General features: G+C 38.3%; 1 protein-coding gene across 3 annotated transcripts in view; it reads left to right on the forward strand.

Moving 5' to 3' along the window:
* ATG10 (autophagy related 10) overlaps nucleotides 1-17,266 on the forward strand; it is an 82,342-nt gene that overhangs the window by 36,723 nt on the left and 28,353 nt on the right. For all 3 annotated transcript variants that reach the window (XM_082783541.1, XM_082783543.1, XM_082783542.1), the window contains exon 4: nucleotides 13,471-13,600. In XM_082783541.1, the coding sequence (XP_082639667.1) occupies nucleotides 13,471-13,600 (130 nt within the window). The remainder of the gene's footprint in view (nucleotides 1-13,470; nucleotides 13,601-17,266) is intronic.

The following is a 17,266-nucleotide window of genomic DNA, read 5'->3' on the forward strand; positions in this document are numbered from 1 at the left end:
TGAAATCAGGTTTGTGGCTGTTCTTTTATTTATTTGTTTTACTTGAACCTCAGTCTGATTACATTTTTGCATGACTTTTTTTTTTTTCCCTTGTTTTTCTTTTACTCATGTTTGGTGAGCTTTTTGCCATTTATCAGTGTAACTTCAGCTTGAATTTTGGCAATTTTTACATTCTTCTTCTCACTCAGACTTCAAGATGCAGCTTTTTTTCTTTGTCATTCTTCTGTTCTCTGTAGGTTTGCTGTTGTGTGGTGCTTTTTTTTTCCCTCCATCTTTTCTGAGGTGATTATTCTCTCAGCTAAGACTAAGCTTCATTCTGCACTTTTTTTTTTGGTGGTTCAGGATGTAAATTTTAGGCAGTTTCTGTATCTCTCTTTTAAATACATTTAAGCCTTTTTTTTTTTTTTTTTTGCTGAGCTGATTTAAACCATTATCTTCCTTAATTTTTCAAGTATTTAAAATATATATATAAAAAAAAAAACCTAGATTTGGAAAGGCTTATTATGGACAGTTTATTTCAACAAATACTCAGTACTGGAAGATCCATAAAAAAGCCGTGATAATCTGCATATTACAGGCCAAAATGCATTTCTCAGTTCATTTTAGAAGGTGAAGATCTGTTGTAAAATACTAAAAGCCACTTCTTTAATTTATAACATTCCTAGCTGATCCTAGAAAGCAGAGCCCACACTGTGCAAGGCCTTAAAATTTCAGGGATCTCTGTCAGTCTGATAGTGGAGATTCCCACCTGATCTGAAACCTTCTAATTGGTTGTTTTTGCATGTTGGAACAAGACATAACAGTCAAATATGCTTAACACCATGTGTACACCTATTCTTTTGTATTTGTTTGTACTTATGTGCAACTGAAATCTTTGAGTCAGACTTGTTTTGCATAAACAACTGTCCTGTAATAGTCTTGAAGCTTTGTTAAAATAAGTACAAATCATTTGTTGTTAATACAGTGGCTTTTTGGTGAAGAAATAATTCAAATATCATGTCTAAGGAAAAGTCTTGCCAATATTAGGAACATCTATTATGTGATATATTGCTACAGAGTTTGTCTCCTGCAGTTCCTGCCATCACTAATCTCTTTAGCAGCATTTGAGAGATTCTTACCCAGATAAAATCCTGTAGGTCCTTTTTGTGCTATTGTAAACCCTGTTTTTATAATTCTTCCCCCAGATGATTCTGACCCTAACTAAGTTATCTTCATCTGTGTTACTCGTATTTCTCTGCATGATTCACAGATGGAATATAGGCACTGAAAGCACTTATTCTCAAAGAGAGGTACTTCTTCAATACTTTGCTTTGGATCCAGCACCAAAAGCCCACAAGAAGTCTCTGCTTCTTTCCGCGTTACCCAAGTTCTCTCTCTATATATATTTAATTTCTTAATAAAATTATATATTTCTGTTTCTTCGTTTATGGGTTTATTCTCTGTTTGGATAACAGACATCTTTCACAGCATTTTCATTCCAATTTCCTATTTTAAAACACTTTTATTAGCCATACTAGACTTGAGTGGAAACATCAGTGACCCAAGCTCAAATGATATATTTTTGTAGAGAGAAGTTAGTTTCATGTGGTTGCCTACCAATGACTAAGCTTCCAAACAAAGTTAATCAATAAGTCATCTCATAATCAACACTGATATTATGCCTCTGCTTTCCTTCCCTCAAAAAGGTAAATCCCAGTGAGTCACAAAACTGCCACCAAAAGTTCCATTAAACCTTCATTTCTTTGAGCATTTTCCTCTGTCTCGTGTAGTCATCTGTGAGTCATTTCTGTGGAAATTGGGCTTTATCATCTGTCTCGGCATGAAGGGACACTTAGTAGTTTCCCGCACGTCTGTCTCGATCTGTGGCTTGGAAGTTGCATCCTGAATGGCAAGAATAAAAGTCCTTCGAGAAGAGATTACGAAGTCACCTAAGCAGATTGTAACGTTTAAGGGAACTGGACTAGTTAGGCAAATTCACTTCCTGTGCCCCTGTTGTTTGAGTGCTTCAGCCTGTTAGAACAAACATCTATATATCTAGTCATCATGTGCACTCGTGTGCAAATGTTTGTGAAAACATATACTTCAATATAAAAGGCCAACACTTGCTTTTTTCTCTATGAACTGCATACTGTTTTGTAGCATTCAACATATGAAGGGTCCTGGTACTTGTGAACTGATTGCTGCAACTGTAAATTCCTGATCTGCTTGCATATTATTTCCGTGCTTGGCAAGGTCAAAATGCAGAGGTCGTCTTGTACCTGAAATGTTATGGAATAGGGACCTCTGCGGTGATGTTTAAAATATCATATGGACACCAGGCCTTTATTCTAAAATTATACCTTCGGGGACTGCAGTTGAGCTGCAGAAAGCTATAAACAGGAGCTAAGAAAAAATCAATTGAGCCTTTGATTCTGGTGCATCACTATCATTCATAGGCTCTGCCTTATGAATAAAGTTATAGCATAGGATGTTAATAATATATTTAATTTATTTTTAGTTGCTTTTTCTTCCTCTACATCCTTTGTTTTGCAAATGCATGAAGTTTAATGTTTAGGAAGGCATGCTCATAGTTGATTCTAGATTTATTCCTTTATATAACCAGAAATGAATTAAGTAGTAAATATCTTGCAGTTTCTGTGGGACCCTATTTGGGGTACATGCAGCAGCAAGCAGTACAATAAATGGTTCTTTCAGCAAATGTTTAGGAAAATGCTTTCCAAGAGATCTGCGCAAGATTAGAATTGCTGAGTGCTCTCCTCTTTGGCTTCCTGTTTTGGAATTAAATGCCTTCGGGACACTTGGAATATCTCAGTTTTGAAAAGCAAGAGCAATTTAACCAATTAAATACTTCATTGTCTTAGCTATGATTTCAGTTTGTTGTAAATAGGGACAAACATATGAAATGGTCCCTGAGATACCTTAATCAAATTGAAGGAATAAATTAGCTCCAGTAGCCATAGAATAGCTTTTGAGGGAAATTAGAGGAGGTAAAGTGTAGCAATCAGCCAAATCTACATTCTGGCTCTTCCTGTGCACATGTATATGATTCCTAGTTCTCTTCTTACTGTATGCCTTGTTTCTGGTCCTGTGGGACACTGAGTGAATCGCTTTCTGATCGAGTCAAGGAAATTGGGTCTGTTAAGCCTCTCACGGTTCGTGCCTTCTGAGCACAAAAGTCATCTGCAAAGGTTAGCACAGCATGGTGTCATTCACCTGGCTCCACGAATACTTGGGCTCTGCTCCCTGCTCCAGTGAATGCTTAGTGGCTCGTATGAGGTGGGACAGGAGAGGCGTCACCTGAAATGCATCCAACTTTCCCCACGCAGGAGGAGGAGTGGCACAGGATGGGTGAATGCAGCATCCAGAGGATACCCGCTCTCCTTCTCCATCTCCAGTTTTCTGCTTTTCCCAAAAGAGGAAAGCTTGAACAATTTTTTGAACAATTTGATGATTGCCAGAAGTATTTTACATAGCTTATTTATAAAATGTGAAGGGAAATTTAGATATGCTTCTGGAACATCTGTATAGAGAAGAATCTCTTCAGGTCTCTCCACCTACTGCTGAGCAATTACTTCAGCTACCAAAAGAACTCCCTTAAATGAGATAAATTGATGTATTTAGTTGTTTACAGATTATTTAGATTTTGCATCTCTGTAAATTATCTATGGCAACACTGTATTGGAGCTTAGCCAAGCATACCTATGTGCAGTGTGTAACATTTCTTGATTTTCTTAAAGCTTTTGCTACAGTGGTTTTGGCTGTCTGTTGTATTTATATAGTATTGTTGACCATTACAGGTGTTTTGAGCCTCATGCTGCTGTAAAACTATTTAGGTGTTCCTGATTTGGTACTGGGCTTTCTTGTCAATTGAAACAAAGCTTGCCTGAAGATGGAGACTATTAGAGGATTCATTCCAGTTAGGAACATTGTAAATTGTTCATTCAAATTTTCTACTTGGCTTCAAGTCCTTGGTTTTGGAGTACAGCTGGCTTCCAGGTGCAGTTGTACTGAGCTGTACAAAACTACTGGTGGTGTATTGTTATAGTTGGGATCCTGCTCTGCTTGTGTGTTTTCTATAGTTGGGATCCTGCTCTGCTTGTGTGTTTTCTTTATTTGCCCAAAAGAAAGTCTCCTAACTGTTACTCAACAAAGGAATAGAGTATAGCTATCTTTATTGTTAGAAAATGCCCTAACAGTCTATTTTTAATTATAAGAATGTATTGCATTGTGCCTTCTCATTTGAATTTTGCGAATTTTAGCTACATTTCGTCAAACTACAATTACTTCTTTGTAAAGCCTGCTAGCGGTTAAAATTGCATTGAGTTCTATTATGTTCTGCATTCCTGGAAATTAATAGTATCATGTAATACAGCATGGCAGTTTTCATTTGAGATCACATTAATAAAAGAAGCATTCAGTACTGTCTTTCCATCCAGTACGAATGTCACCAATATACATGTGGGGTAGTTGTGATCAATGACATTTGATAACATTATAGTTATTAATACTTAGAGTATGTAGAGCATTTTGTTTGAAAATGAACCGAAGGGCTTTTGACCTATCCAAGTCTAAATCTGGAGCTTTGTGTTTCCTGTGTAACAATGATTGGAGAGTAGAAAGTAAGTACATCTGTATTACATCATATATTAATAAAATTAGCCATTTTTTAAAGCAGGTAAAAGCTGAACTCATTTGACTTGGTAAAGTCCAGCCTTGTTCCTCAAAAAAAGAATTAAAAAAATTTATTATGTTTATATCTTTAAAAAAGAAAACATTACTGCATCCTAGTATGATACTAGTTTTTGTATAAGTGTAGGAACAAATCCAGAGACTTTTTTTTTTGTGAACTTACAAGTAAATTGATAACTATTCTGAATGATAGTTTTTTTTTTTTTGAATCGAGATTGATTTTGAAATAGCTCATTATATTTTAATTTTCTCTTCCTGTTTTAATAATAGAAGAATCATATGTGCTTCATCCTTAACATGTAGTTAATTTAATTGGACTCAAATAAATACTCATACTCAAATACACTAGTTGTAATTAAGCTATGTTGTTTATGGTTATGGTTTCTAATTGTTGTGATTGTGTAGTATAGGTTATGGCCAAGCTTAGTGTAGCATCTCAGGTAACTTTTAGGTTGTTTATTTAACCAGGTTCTGACAGACATAAAGGAAATCAGGTAGTATTTCCTTTTCCAAGTAGGCAGCATGCACCCTGATTGCAGAGAGTGGTGTGATGGAAACCGTTCACCTCTCATTGGTGGTTCGAGCAGCCCGGTTGTGCCTTTTTCTTGTGATGTTTAGGGTGGGCATTAGAGCTGGCAACCCCCGAAACACTTGTCCTGGTCCCGCTGTGGCTACCTGGGGTCCGTAGCACAGCACCAGGCTTCTGAACCGCACCATCTCCGTTTCCCATCCAGCCGCTTTTAATTACAACCTGTAACTTCAAATCTCATGTTTTTATAATGCCAGATTTTGTGACAATTTGAGCATTTCTGTCTGTAACGTTTTCACTTGAATTACTGCTAAACACTGTCAGCCTTGGCACCATTTTCATGCAGTTTCCCATCTGAGAAATTAATGAGGATTTGAGTTTGTCTTCTGTAAAGTAAAGAGCTGTAGGAATTTGCTGTCAGTCTCCCTATTGAATTAAGTGTGGCCAAAACTGGGTTGCTGCTGAGATTCTCAATACAGAAATAATAATCCGTGTTCTAAAAAGATAAAACTGACCTAAAATCCAGCTGAACTGTTACCTTTCTCTTCTAATATCCCAATATTTTTTTTCCTTTTTTGCCTATGATAAAGCATATTATTATGAAGTGTAGAGCCCAATCCCGGAAGCTCTTAAGACCAAAAAAAAAAAAAAAAAAAAAAAGCAATAATCTTATGCAATAGTGCTTAGCATTATAGAAATAACTTTTCACAATTTGTACAAATGCAAGATAATAACATAAGTAATGGAAAAATGCTGCAATTTGTTGTTTTCCAGATAAAATTGAATGATACACAACTTAGTCCATGCATCAGGTTTACACTTCTTTTATACTCTAAGAATTGTTGCAAACTAACTGTGCAGCCATGTATAGTCATACCCACTTGATGTGTTTTTCATGAACCTTGAAACTCACCTCTCTGTGTGTATATATATGTATACAAGTGCATGTTTGTAGTTTGTCCTCATGTGGTTGCACTGTGGAGGAACTGGCATGTTTTGCAAGTACTTTTATGCAAGCGTGGGTATAAAATCCCCAAATTTTCTACTGAATGCAATTTTCTTGTTTCAGTCTTAGAATGGTAAAATTGACATCCATAAATCTGTAGAGGTGACAACCACTGAAGGACATGGCTGCAAATGGCAGCTCTGGCCAAAATTTGGTCCCGCAGAACCTTCTCTCAGCCCACGATGTGCCCGGGGTCCCTGCAAAAGCCGCGTTGGTCATGCCATGAAGTCGCTCTCAGTGTTGGCTCTACTAACACTGTGCTTCTTTTTAGAAGTTTTAGGAGCTGTTGGGGTCAGCCAGCCCATCGTTCCATGCTCGACTTTGGCCTTCCCCCTCTCCTGGTCGACTTGCCTTGCTTCCTAGCTTTGCTGTTAGCTGTACTTTCTACCAGAAGGGATTTTTCTGACATATTGTTCCGGCACTGAAGCCCTGTTCAGAACGGGTCCTTGTACTTAGCACATAAAAAAGAAGAACAATGTCTCTTTTGGGGGAGGAGGAGAGCCACCAAATTCTGCATTTTACGTGTGACAACAGAGGAAGAATGAAGAGTTGATTTTGAAAGAATTCACCACCTTTATATGAACATAGAAAAAAAAAAAAAAAAAAAAGAAATCACAACTGTTCTGTTTTCATGGTCCATTGCTTCTTTCACTTGAATAGATTTTGCTTTCACTTGTGATAACAGTTTTAAAGCAATCAAAAGACAAATCTAATTTCCAACCATTAGAAATGATTGTTAATGCATGAGGGACTACTAAAATTTTATGTGCTGCATCTTTTTGGGGTGGAAGTGTTGGTTTTGTTCTTTTGGTATGCCTTGAATGACAAAAGGCTGTGTTTTTTGTTAGTAACCTGTATTTTCCGGGAGAAAGGCATTCTAATAATCACTGAATTCTTCGCCGTTACCAGTGTCAGGGTGCTGACTTGTAGTAAGGAGATTTTCCTTTGTGAAATGACTCATTTAAGGGCTCCGTGTATCCATAGGGATCCATTTATTGTTTACCTCAACATACGTCTGTGGTTTCCATAGGTGGCTTAGTGGCTTTTCAAGGAAACTGTGTCTTCCAGAACAAGGCTCTTTGGGCTTGGTGTTTAGTAACATCACTTGAGTGATTTAAGGGCCACTTTCTTTCTGTTGTTGGAGGGCAGTATTTAACCAGGTTCTTCACTTTGCTAATTGGATTTGAACAAACCCAAGATAGTAGGGAGGATCGTGTAGCAGCATAAAAATATAAATCCATCAGGTAAGTTTGTCATTTTTCAAGTCTCTTTTGTCATCCTTGCATTGCTTCATCTGTCACTAATGATGGCCACACTGCAAAACATGTGGAGATTGTTGGATTCCTCATATAGAGTTACAATAAAAGAGCAATTTATTTACTATATGGAAGAGCTGAAACTGGTGGCAGAGACATTTGTATACCATTCATCTTGCACTTAAATTATTCAGGAAGATGTCCACATTTTTGTGTTTTTACAGGCCGTGATACAGTGGGCCAAGTGTGATTAGGGCCTCTAAGTTTTAGCATAGTATGAGCATTTAATAGGGAAAGGAAAATGCTGGCAATCACTTAATACAAACTGAAATTCTCTTACTGTGTTAAAATAGAAAGCATGTGCTAGGACGGTTTTGAGGTTCCTACAAGGTTTTTTTTATTATTATTATTTTTTTTTTTCATCCCCAGGATGTTTATTTTTGCAAGGGGATTGTGTTTTTTTGCATTTTATAGGCCGCCTCGCGATTTCCACATAAGGGCTCGCTCTGAGACTGCAATCCAGGCGCTCGGCTGCTTGGCAGCTCAGCCTCCGCTCTGTCATCCCAGCTGGTGCCTCCTGCCACCGTCCCCAGCTCGTGGCGAGGGTCTGAGGGTCCGGATGGCTGCTAGGGGACGGCAGCCCCGGTGGCTCTGAGCCTCCTCGCAGGCCTCGCCGCCGGCTCTGACTTGGTGCCGGGTTTTTTCGGCGTGGCAGGGGAAGGGCGGCTCGGCTGCCCTGGGAGCCGGCACCAGAGGGACAGAAACCAGCCGCGGGATGACCTGCAGAGACTAGCACAGCGGGGGCTGCAGGCAAAGACGTGAGGCATGGTCCAAATAAAAGTGGAGAACACCCAGGAGGAAGAATAAAGAGCGCAGATACAATCTCTACCACGCTGCCGCGCCCTCCACATTAAGCGCGGTTTTAATTCTATCTGATGAAGGGAAGGCTGTCCTGCCATTCAGTTTGCATGCTCAGATCTCTGCGTTTGCCAAAGGGAAAGTGTTGAACCGGGAGGGGAGCTGCTCCGGGAAGGCTCTTGTGCTTCACACGGGAGCTCACAGCCGTTTCTGGAGGGAGAGGAGCACCACATGGGAGCAATGTGTGAAGGAGTACGTACACGATACATTAGTTCTCCAGCTCGGAGGCCAAAACAGAATCGAGCGTGAATGTATTCAAGGCGATGAAATCAGATTTGGTTACTGATCTGGACTGCATCTCCCTCTTCCCCCTCGTAATGGGACAACCAGTGCCAGTCGCGGTGCCTGCGTCCCCTTTTCCTCCCCTTCCTGCTCACGGCCCCGTCACGCCGACCTCCTGCAGCAGCATTTTATGTCTCGGGAGGCTCCCTGGAGCAGGAGGAAGTAGAGGTCAAGGCGCCAAAAAAAGAGACGAGGAACATGGGAATTGGGAGAAAGGCAGCAGTGAAGGGATGATACCCAGGAGAAACAACGTGCCTGCTGCTGCCGTTCAGACCACTGCTTGTCCCCAGGAAAAGACTTCAGGCGCAGGGAGTTTGGGCTGAGTCAGGGAGGCCTGTGTGTGAGGTGGGGAGAGGGAAAGGCTTGGAGTAATGTCAGCAGAGGAGAATCCCCTTTCCATCAGGTGATTGTGCCCCTTCTCAGCATACCCTGTCGCTCCCCTGGGCCTTCCCTTTCCATCGGAGCTCTTCCTCCAAAAGTAACCTTGCCTGAACCCGTGCCTTCCTGCTGCCTGCGGAGCGCAGCTACTGCTGAAGAAGATCAAAGCAGGCCTGCACCTCTCCCCTGCTCTCAAATTAACTTGTAACCACGAGATTTTAACTTGTCATCTTCATCAGAAGGAAAAAAAAAAAAAAAAAAGTTGCATTATTTTGTTTTCAGAGTGACATCCTACATCACTTCTGATCTATTGATTTAAATAATTCAGCATTTAAAAAGGAACAAATCAACTTAATTTGTTTAGGGGGTACTTAAAGGTTGAGAACAATTTTATATCAATTAAAATTAGTGATAATTCATTTATGACGGAACTAATATAATTAATTAGGTGGTTGCTGCCTATCTTTTTATAATAGATACATTGCTTTTAAACATCTGCTCAATAGTCCATTATGATAACACAAGAATGATTTTACATGAGAGCAACAGGGTAGCAGATGATGACAACTTCCTGATGACAACTTCCCAATTTGTTTAGGAAACAGTCGGTGAGTCCTTGATTCACAGCTTTAACATGAAGCATGGCAACCATTCAAGCAAATTGCAATGCAGACACACAAAATTATTAATAATTATTTATAAAATAAAATTATTTCATAGTTTTAAGGATTGCAATTTAAATCTAAACCTTCTAACCCTTTTGAAGGTGTTTAGATTTAATAATAAACTTATTTTCTTTACTCAGGCATGTTTATTTTGTCTTTACAAGATCCAAGCAAAATTATGAATTTGTTGTGTGTGTACAGGTATGAATGTTTTATATCAGTTGTTCAATTTCTTGATGTAAAAGTTGATTTCACTATTGTCATTGTTAGAATACCTAAATAATCAAAATAAAATATCTAGAATATCTATACAACAGTATATGTGAAAAAAGAAAGTAGAACAATTAATTGAAGAAAAAATTAAATAGGCTAGCAACTGAAAATCAAGATCTGCTTTTTTTTTTTTTTTTTATGAATTACACTTGCATTTAGTGTTCGTGGCTTTAGCAGTAGTTGGTTAAAGACTGAAAAAGAGATGTCTTCTTTTAGGTTGATGTAGTGCTCTCTGAGGTTCCATGGCTTTATACAGCCATGCATAATTTTTAGATGTTCCAAAGATTGCCTAAAGTGGCTGTGCTTGCTTTATTCATATCATCAGCAAAGTTCATCTCATCAGCAGGAGAGATACCATCAGAACTTTTCGGCTCCAAAATGTACTTTCCCGGCATAAATCCTATGCATCATACTTACAGAGGCGGAAAAGTACAGGATTACACATCAGTGATGTATTTTTTTTATGTGAAAAGTCTTGCCACTGCTGTTTAACGAAAGGAAGGGGGATTAGAAATAGCCCTAAGAAGGATTCAGCTATCTGTCTTTCTATGCAGATCACAAATACAATGCTCCCACTTCTCACTAGAAATAGCAGGAAAGGAGATCTGATTATCAGAAACTGTCTGTGAATGAGCATAGGAACTTTGTAGTAGACCGAAGTCCATTTTGTAACAGAGCAGAAGAGTGTCAGTTTCAAAGCTGCTTCAAGCTTTGCATTCAGCTGAGTGCTTGACTTCAGACACTGCTTAAACTATCAGTCAGCGAACCCCAGGATAATGCAAAACGAATGCGTCCACAAATATTCTGCTCTCCAAAACAGTAATTTGTTTAGAGTAAAGCTATTTATACAGCCTTCTTCCCTTGTCGGCTGCCTCTCCTGCCATCGAACTGTGTATGTCTTCTGGGAAGGCCACTTCTGGAGAAAATCAGCTTTCTCTGGAAGTAATAGGATGTTTTGGTAAGTAGCCCACAGTCTAATATCCTTCTGGTAATGGCAGAAATTCTCTTGAGAGTTTTCTCACTGGCCATATCAAGGAACAATGAAATTAGGAGGACTGACTGGCTCCTTCGCTTTCCTTTTCCTAATCCAGAAAATGAAGATAGAAGTTGCTTACCAGCTGAAATCCTTGCTAACCCAGCAGGCTGAATTCTTGATGACAAAGTTATTCTTAGCTTAATTTATGACTTTCTGAGATATTAAGTAGGGTATTTACAAAACATGTTTTCCCTAGGGGTATACAGCTTTTGAGTATTTAATTTTTGCGTATTTGAGTATTAAGTTACTTCTTTTCCTAGGTATTTGCAGGTAATAAAGAATACGACTCCTTTATCATTCAGTCTAAAATTACCACAAATCAGATATTGGTATTTATGTGATGGTTTAGAGTCATTTGCATACACAAAACAGGAGAGAGAAGTATGTGTATACAGACAGCATTTTTTGGGGAGAACAACATCATCTAATACATAGCAAGGTAGTCCTGCCATTTCCAGACACGTTTTTAGGGCAAGTTAAGCTAGTGACTAAGCATAATACCCAATGAAGCATTAATGTCTGTAAAGCAGCATGGTTTTGATTCCAGAAGGCTGATCTGAGAGGGTTTTTTAAATTTTAATCTAGGTTCCATTCTGGAACTGTTTCTCTTTCCCACCCCTATAAACTTGAGAGCCAAGTTGTTTTTTGATTTCTTTTACCACCTGCTGCTGACGTTCTTTCTTTTACTATTCACACTAAAGCACTGAAAACAGATCAATTTAAAGAAAGTTGTTTACTTTAGAGAATCTCTCTTTTTGTCAAGAGATTTTTTTTAAAATGGTATTCTTCTGTATTTGATATCTGATCCAACATGAGGGAAGAAGAAAATACTTTGCTTTCTTAGTCTGTTACACAGTTTTATAGGAACTGGGGAACTGGGCATGGCATAACTAACTTTACCTGGCCCATGAACTCAGATACAGCAGTCATCATTGTTCCTTCTGATGTGTTTTCTTTCACATCCAGTTTTTTAAAAGTAGGTTAACACGGAGGGGATTTTCTTTACTGCTCCATTTTGGTACTTTAGATATCTTTTTACTAATAAGCTAAAATTGAGCATTGCTGCAACTGTCTAGAACCTCCCAGAAGCCTTCTACTCCATGACCATCTGTGATTTTCTCATTTAATGTCCAAAATTGTATTTACAGTACCTTGGTCTGTTGCTTCCCATGATCTGGGCTCTTTATTCATGATCTTCTATCCATGTGCTTCAACAGTATCTGGTTGTCTAAAATGCTAAATGTGGGCAAAATACGTTTTATGTGGACTATCAAAAAAAAAATTAAAGTATTTTGTGTCATTACCATTATAGCTTATCCGGTCTCTTCATGGATTGATTGATAGCTGAGTTATGGGTGTGAGATAAAAATAAATGGCTTTAAATTTCTCATGTGTTAAACCAGTATGGCATTCAGAGGATGCTGGATCTTCTTTTCTGTTCAGTCTTTTTCATTTTGCTTGGGCAGAGACAGTAAACCAATATTCTAAGTTGGTTGGCAATAATAAACTTGTGAAGTGCACACCCAACCTATCGGGCATTATGGTTGCTTAGTTCATGCATGTAAATTTGGGGGTTTGAAAACCAAACAAGTCCACACCCGTAGTGTCTTCTTGGAAAGTTTGTTCTAACATTTAATCTTAGTGGCATTAGTAATTTAATTTTCAGAAATGTTGAGAATTGAGAAATGTTGAGAATTGTCGATTTTTAGAAAAGTCAAAACAACTGGGTGTTTAGCACCATTTGAATGTTATTTTGAAATTAACAAATTGATAAACATGTTAAGAGATTTATGCACCAGCTAGGGAATATCTCAATGCAACAAATTCCATCTCTTCAGATTTATTTAAAGTCTACAACATACATTAATTACTTTACACCTGAAATATACAGTAACAGGAGGAAAAATGTCTTAGCTTTTAGAAGTATTATAGTCAAAACCAGCCTTTTGCAAAAAGCCTTTAAAGACAGTAGAGCAGAGAATTTCTGGTGGATACTGTTGATGTGTCCTTTGGCAAGCAAAACCAGATTATTTAAGGATACACTTTTAAAATGGTTTATAGTAATGTTAATCAGAAGAGATGCAGCTGTAGTTAGCTTATTGTACAGGTATTCTGCCATAAAGATTTTAGAGAGCTTTTGCTTTTTTCTTTTGTTTACAAAAGCAGCCTGCACTTAGAAAGACCTCAGTTCTGCAAATGCCTGCACATAGTTCACAGAGTGTAAAAGTAAGTGTGCAAGATGTCTTTGTAGGTTTTGGACTGCTGTGATTTTCTTGCTGATTAAAATTCTTTTTGTAATACTAGAAGGGTGATGTTAAAGTGGTGATCACTGCTTTTTTCTGTTCTATATGTTTATTAATTACAGCAGTTGTAATTTAATTCCTCTTGATAAAAATACAAAAGCTGATATATTATTATGTTCATGTTTGTTGTTTTAGGAATCTTTGGATGATTCTCAAGTAGCTGGAGCTTGTGCAACAACAGAAGAAGTGGTTCGCTATGAATATCATGTCTTGTACTCCAGCAGCTACCAAGTACCCGTGCTTTATTTTAGGGCTTGCTTTTTAGGTAAGACCAATTTTCTGTTAGACAAAGTGATGAATAAAAACATGTCAGATGCCACAGATGTTAAAAACACAAATTTTATATTAAACAGAGGAACAAAATAATGATCGTATGTAATAAGAAAGTAAGAGATGAGACTGTTCACCAGTAAATTTTATAATACTCCAGACACAGAGCTTCAGGACCTTGGAGTAGATGATATCATCTCAGCCTGAAGGAGGCTGATCTTTGGCTCCTGGCATCTTGCCTGTGGTTGACTAAAACTGCTGATCATTTTTCTTGTTCTTTCCTTTAAATGAATACAAAAACCTTAAAGCTGCAGGTTTGAATTTGACTATGAAATAAGTGGAGAGAATTACAGTGCTTCAGCAGAACTGTGTCTGCTTCTTTGAAGCCTGACTTTGAGCCACAAGGCTGGGGGTGTAAATGAACCTTTTAAAGTGTATGTTGTTTTCTGTTGAAATCAGCTGCTTTAAAAAATAACGACAATAATAAGGTATTGTCTTTTTCTATCTATTAAAACTGGTTCTTGAAACACTAACTGATCTTTTTTTTCCTCCTAAGATGTACATCTTGTTACCCATTACTCAATTGCTACAGCTACTGTGATTTTACTCACCATCCTGTCAGGAAGGAAGGAGGAACACAGAGCCTTCCTCCAAGGCCACTGTTAGTGTCACTTATTTAATCAGCAAACATAGAGTGATCACACTGCAGCACTGGCTGTGCTCTGTTCCTCTCTGCCCGAAGACTGCGTACCAAGGGCTGAGGGACTGAAATCTTCAAGTCATTTCTTCAGTCTCCTGCATGGTAGCATCAGCATCTTTTGTGTTTTGAATAATCTCCTAACTTTATCTAGATAAAGATGTCTGACTGTTGCCAGAGATATCTTTTTTCTTTTTAATTAAAAAGTAGCTTAAGATGCTTTGAATGTGTTTGGTAGATTTAATCACTCTCTGCCTTATATTGTTTAATGGTTTCTAATTTTGCAGTGTTAGCATTTTAAAAGGCACTTTAGATTTAAAATTGAAGAACAAATTCTCATAGACTCCCTGGTGAAAGGATTTTAGTCAGAGGTGCAGTTTCAGGAACGGATAATTTGGGGTAAATTTTCAAACTGGGACATGGGGAATTGGGGACATTGCTCTATCTTTACCACCAACAGAACTCATTTGCACACATCCTGCTGCAAATTTATTTCTAGAATTATTACAGGCATTTAGAAATGTGCAGTGTTTTGCCTTTAAACTTATGTGTAGACAGAAGGGTGAAGAAAGTTTTTCTGTAAGAGACAGGTTAACCTATTCGTGGTCGTGAAAAATGTCATCATCTTGGTTTTTGCTGAATTAATAGTGCATAGTCTCTACAGAAGAGATGGAGATGCTGCAGGTAGAAGAAATAGGACACTATTTCTACTGTACTGTACTTTCATATAATTAGTATTCACCATAAGCAGTTAATCACCAGAGAAGAGCTCCCAGAGACAAAACAAGTTGTTTAGCTTGTCAGCATCAGGGAATCGGAGGTGTTGAAACATGACTCCTTATATCTGGAAGTGGATATTACAGAAGCTAGTGGATGATCTAATGCACAATCGTAGTATTATGTGCCAACAGCTCCCCTTGCAGTACAAATATGTAATTGCTCCTGCAAGTGAGATTATGTTTTAAAATGCTTTTTGGGAACCTTTCACAATGGAAAACAAGGACTTTTTTTGAGATAATTCCTGAAGTCACCTGGGCTCTCTTTCGCATTTAATGCTTTCTTTTAACATATAACGTTCTCTGACTCTTGAAGAGAGAAGGATACAAAATACTGGTAATAAGTACTTCTCCAAGAATATTTTCAGCTGTTATTCTCTGATTTCAGTTCTGGATAGTTTATTTTTGAAAACAGCAAAATCTGTCATCACTGCAAATAATTTACCTGCCTATACAGTGCTATCTGAAGGCACCAGTGTGGGTTTTTCAGAAACATGCAAACATCAGTCAATCACAATCACCTGAGCTCTCTCAGAGAAATATCTTTTGTCTTGCCCTGAGCCTAATATGAAGAAAATTCTAAGGTAAAGCCCCGAGATTTTTTTTTCCTGAGAAAGGTCGTAATCTTCCTGTGATAGGCTTCTCACCTTGTTTCTCAGACAACTAGAAATACTCGCTGCATTCCTTATCTGAAATTTTCAGAGAAGAATCTTCTTCTGAGACCTGCATCGATTTCTCACTCTAAATTCCTACTATTGTTTTCAGATTAACTAACAAAATGGGTTCTTCACAAGTCTCTTGCGAGCTGCTCATGGTTTCCCTTGAATCCTGTCCATACTGATCCTCATGTTAATTAGAGCATGTTGCAAGAGGTGAAGGTGAGCTATAATCCTTCCAGTGTTTCCACAGCCCTGCCCTGTTTTGTCTTCCCCAGCAGCAGAGCATGGAGGTTGAATTTAAAACTCTGCTTCCTCTCTGGCAGTATGTTAAGTGGCCATTATAACTCGAGGCCTGCCTAGGAAATAATAATTCTTCTGTTCAACCTGACTAAGTAGTTTTGCTTGTTTTGCAATGCAATTCAACTCCTCACTTTGTATGTTATGATAGCAACCGGTGCCAGCCTGGCCAAATCTGTGCTATTCCAAATAGACTCTAAAAACTTTTCTAGAATAATTAAATCCTTCTTTTCTCCCTCCATTTTTCACTGACTGCTTGTCTCCAGCAGTCCCTCCTAGGAAAAAGGCTTCTCAAAGGGTCGCTGTGGAGTTTTTCCCATCCTCTTTAGCAGGGTAAGCATCTTCAGGAGCTTGTGTCAGTGAGGACATCTGGTTTTCACTCGTTTCTGCTAGTGGTTGCACTTAAACATTGCAGGTCAGTCCTTCCAGCAGAAAGACAAAAGCTCAATTGTAGCCTTATCCTTGCTGCTGTTTAAATGGGATGAGTTATTTTCTGGAATTCATCTTTAAACCTCTTTTCTCTTTTTTGTCAGAAGAAGTTTGATATGTAAGGTAGTAACAAGGTAATGGCTTGAAATTTTAATTGCAATAGGACTAAAACATTTTGAAAGACATCTAAACTTTCTGGTAGTCTCTGGGGATAGATTTACAGGGAAGATTTTGTTCTGTGCAAGGACAAATACTTCAGCTGAAAATGATTAAATGTGATGACTGTCTGGAAAGATGCTTGGGAACATTACAGGATACAAGAAGATATTTTTAGGATACACATATACATCTGAGTAACATTTTTCACCAGTTCACGATACTTTCCATGTGGCATATATTCCTAAATTCAGACCTTCTGAAGTCCAGACAGTGGTCCTCAGTATCTCAGAGTGTCAGAGAACTAGGTGTCCTTTCTCCAATATTAGTCTTATGCATGCCATACCTTTGAAAAGCAGGAACCCTTCTTTCTTTTTCTGGCTTCCAAGATTACCAAAGAGGTAGCTGAAGAAATGCATGAACCCCTTGCTGAGATCTGATGTCAGCAATTAGCCCTCTTAGAGACAGATGGTGTAGGCAATTAGCCTTCCCCTTCAGTGCTGGCATCAGCCAGATGGGCTGGGCTAGGTCCAGTAAGCTTTCTTTAATCAGCAGAGTATTTCCCCTTTTCTTCATCTTTAAGATGTGAAGGAACTTCAGTTTTTTCCTGAATTGTCATCATCTAAAACCATACATAAAAACACCTC

This window comes from Aythya marila (assembly GCF_965140915.1).
Source record: "Aythya marila genome assembly, chromosome: Z".
NCBI lineage: Eukaryota > Metazoa > Chordata > Aves > Anseriformes > Anatidae > Aythya > Aythya marila.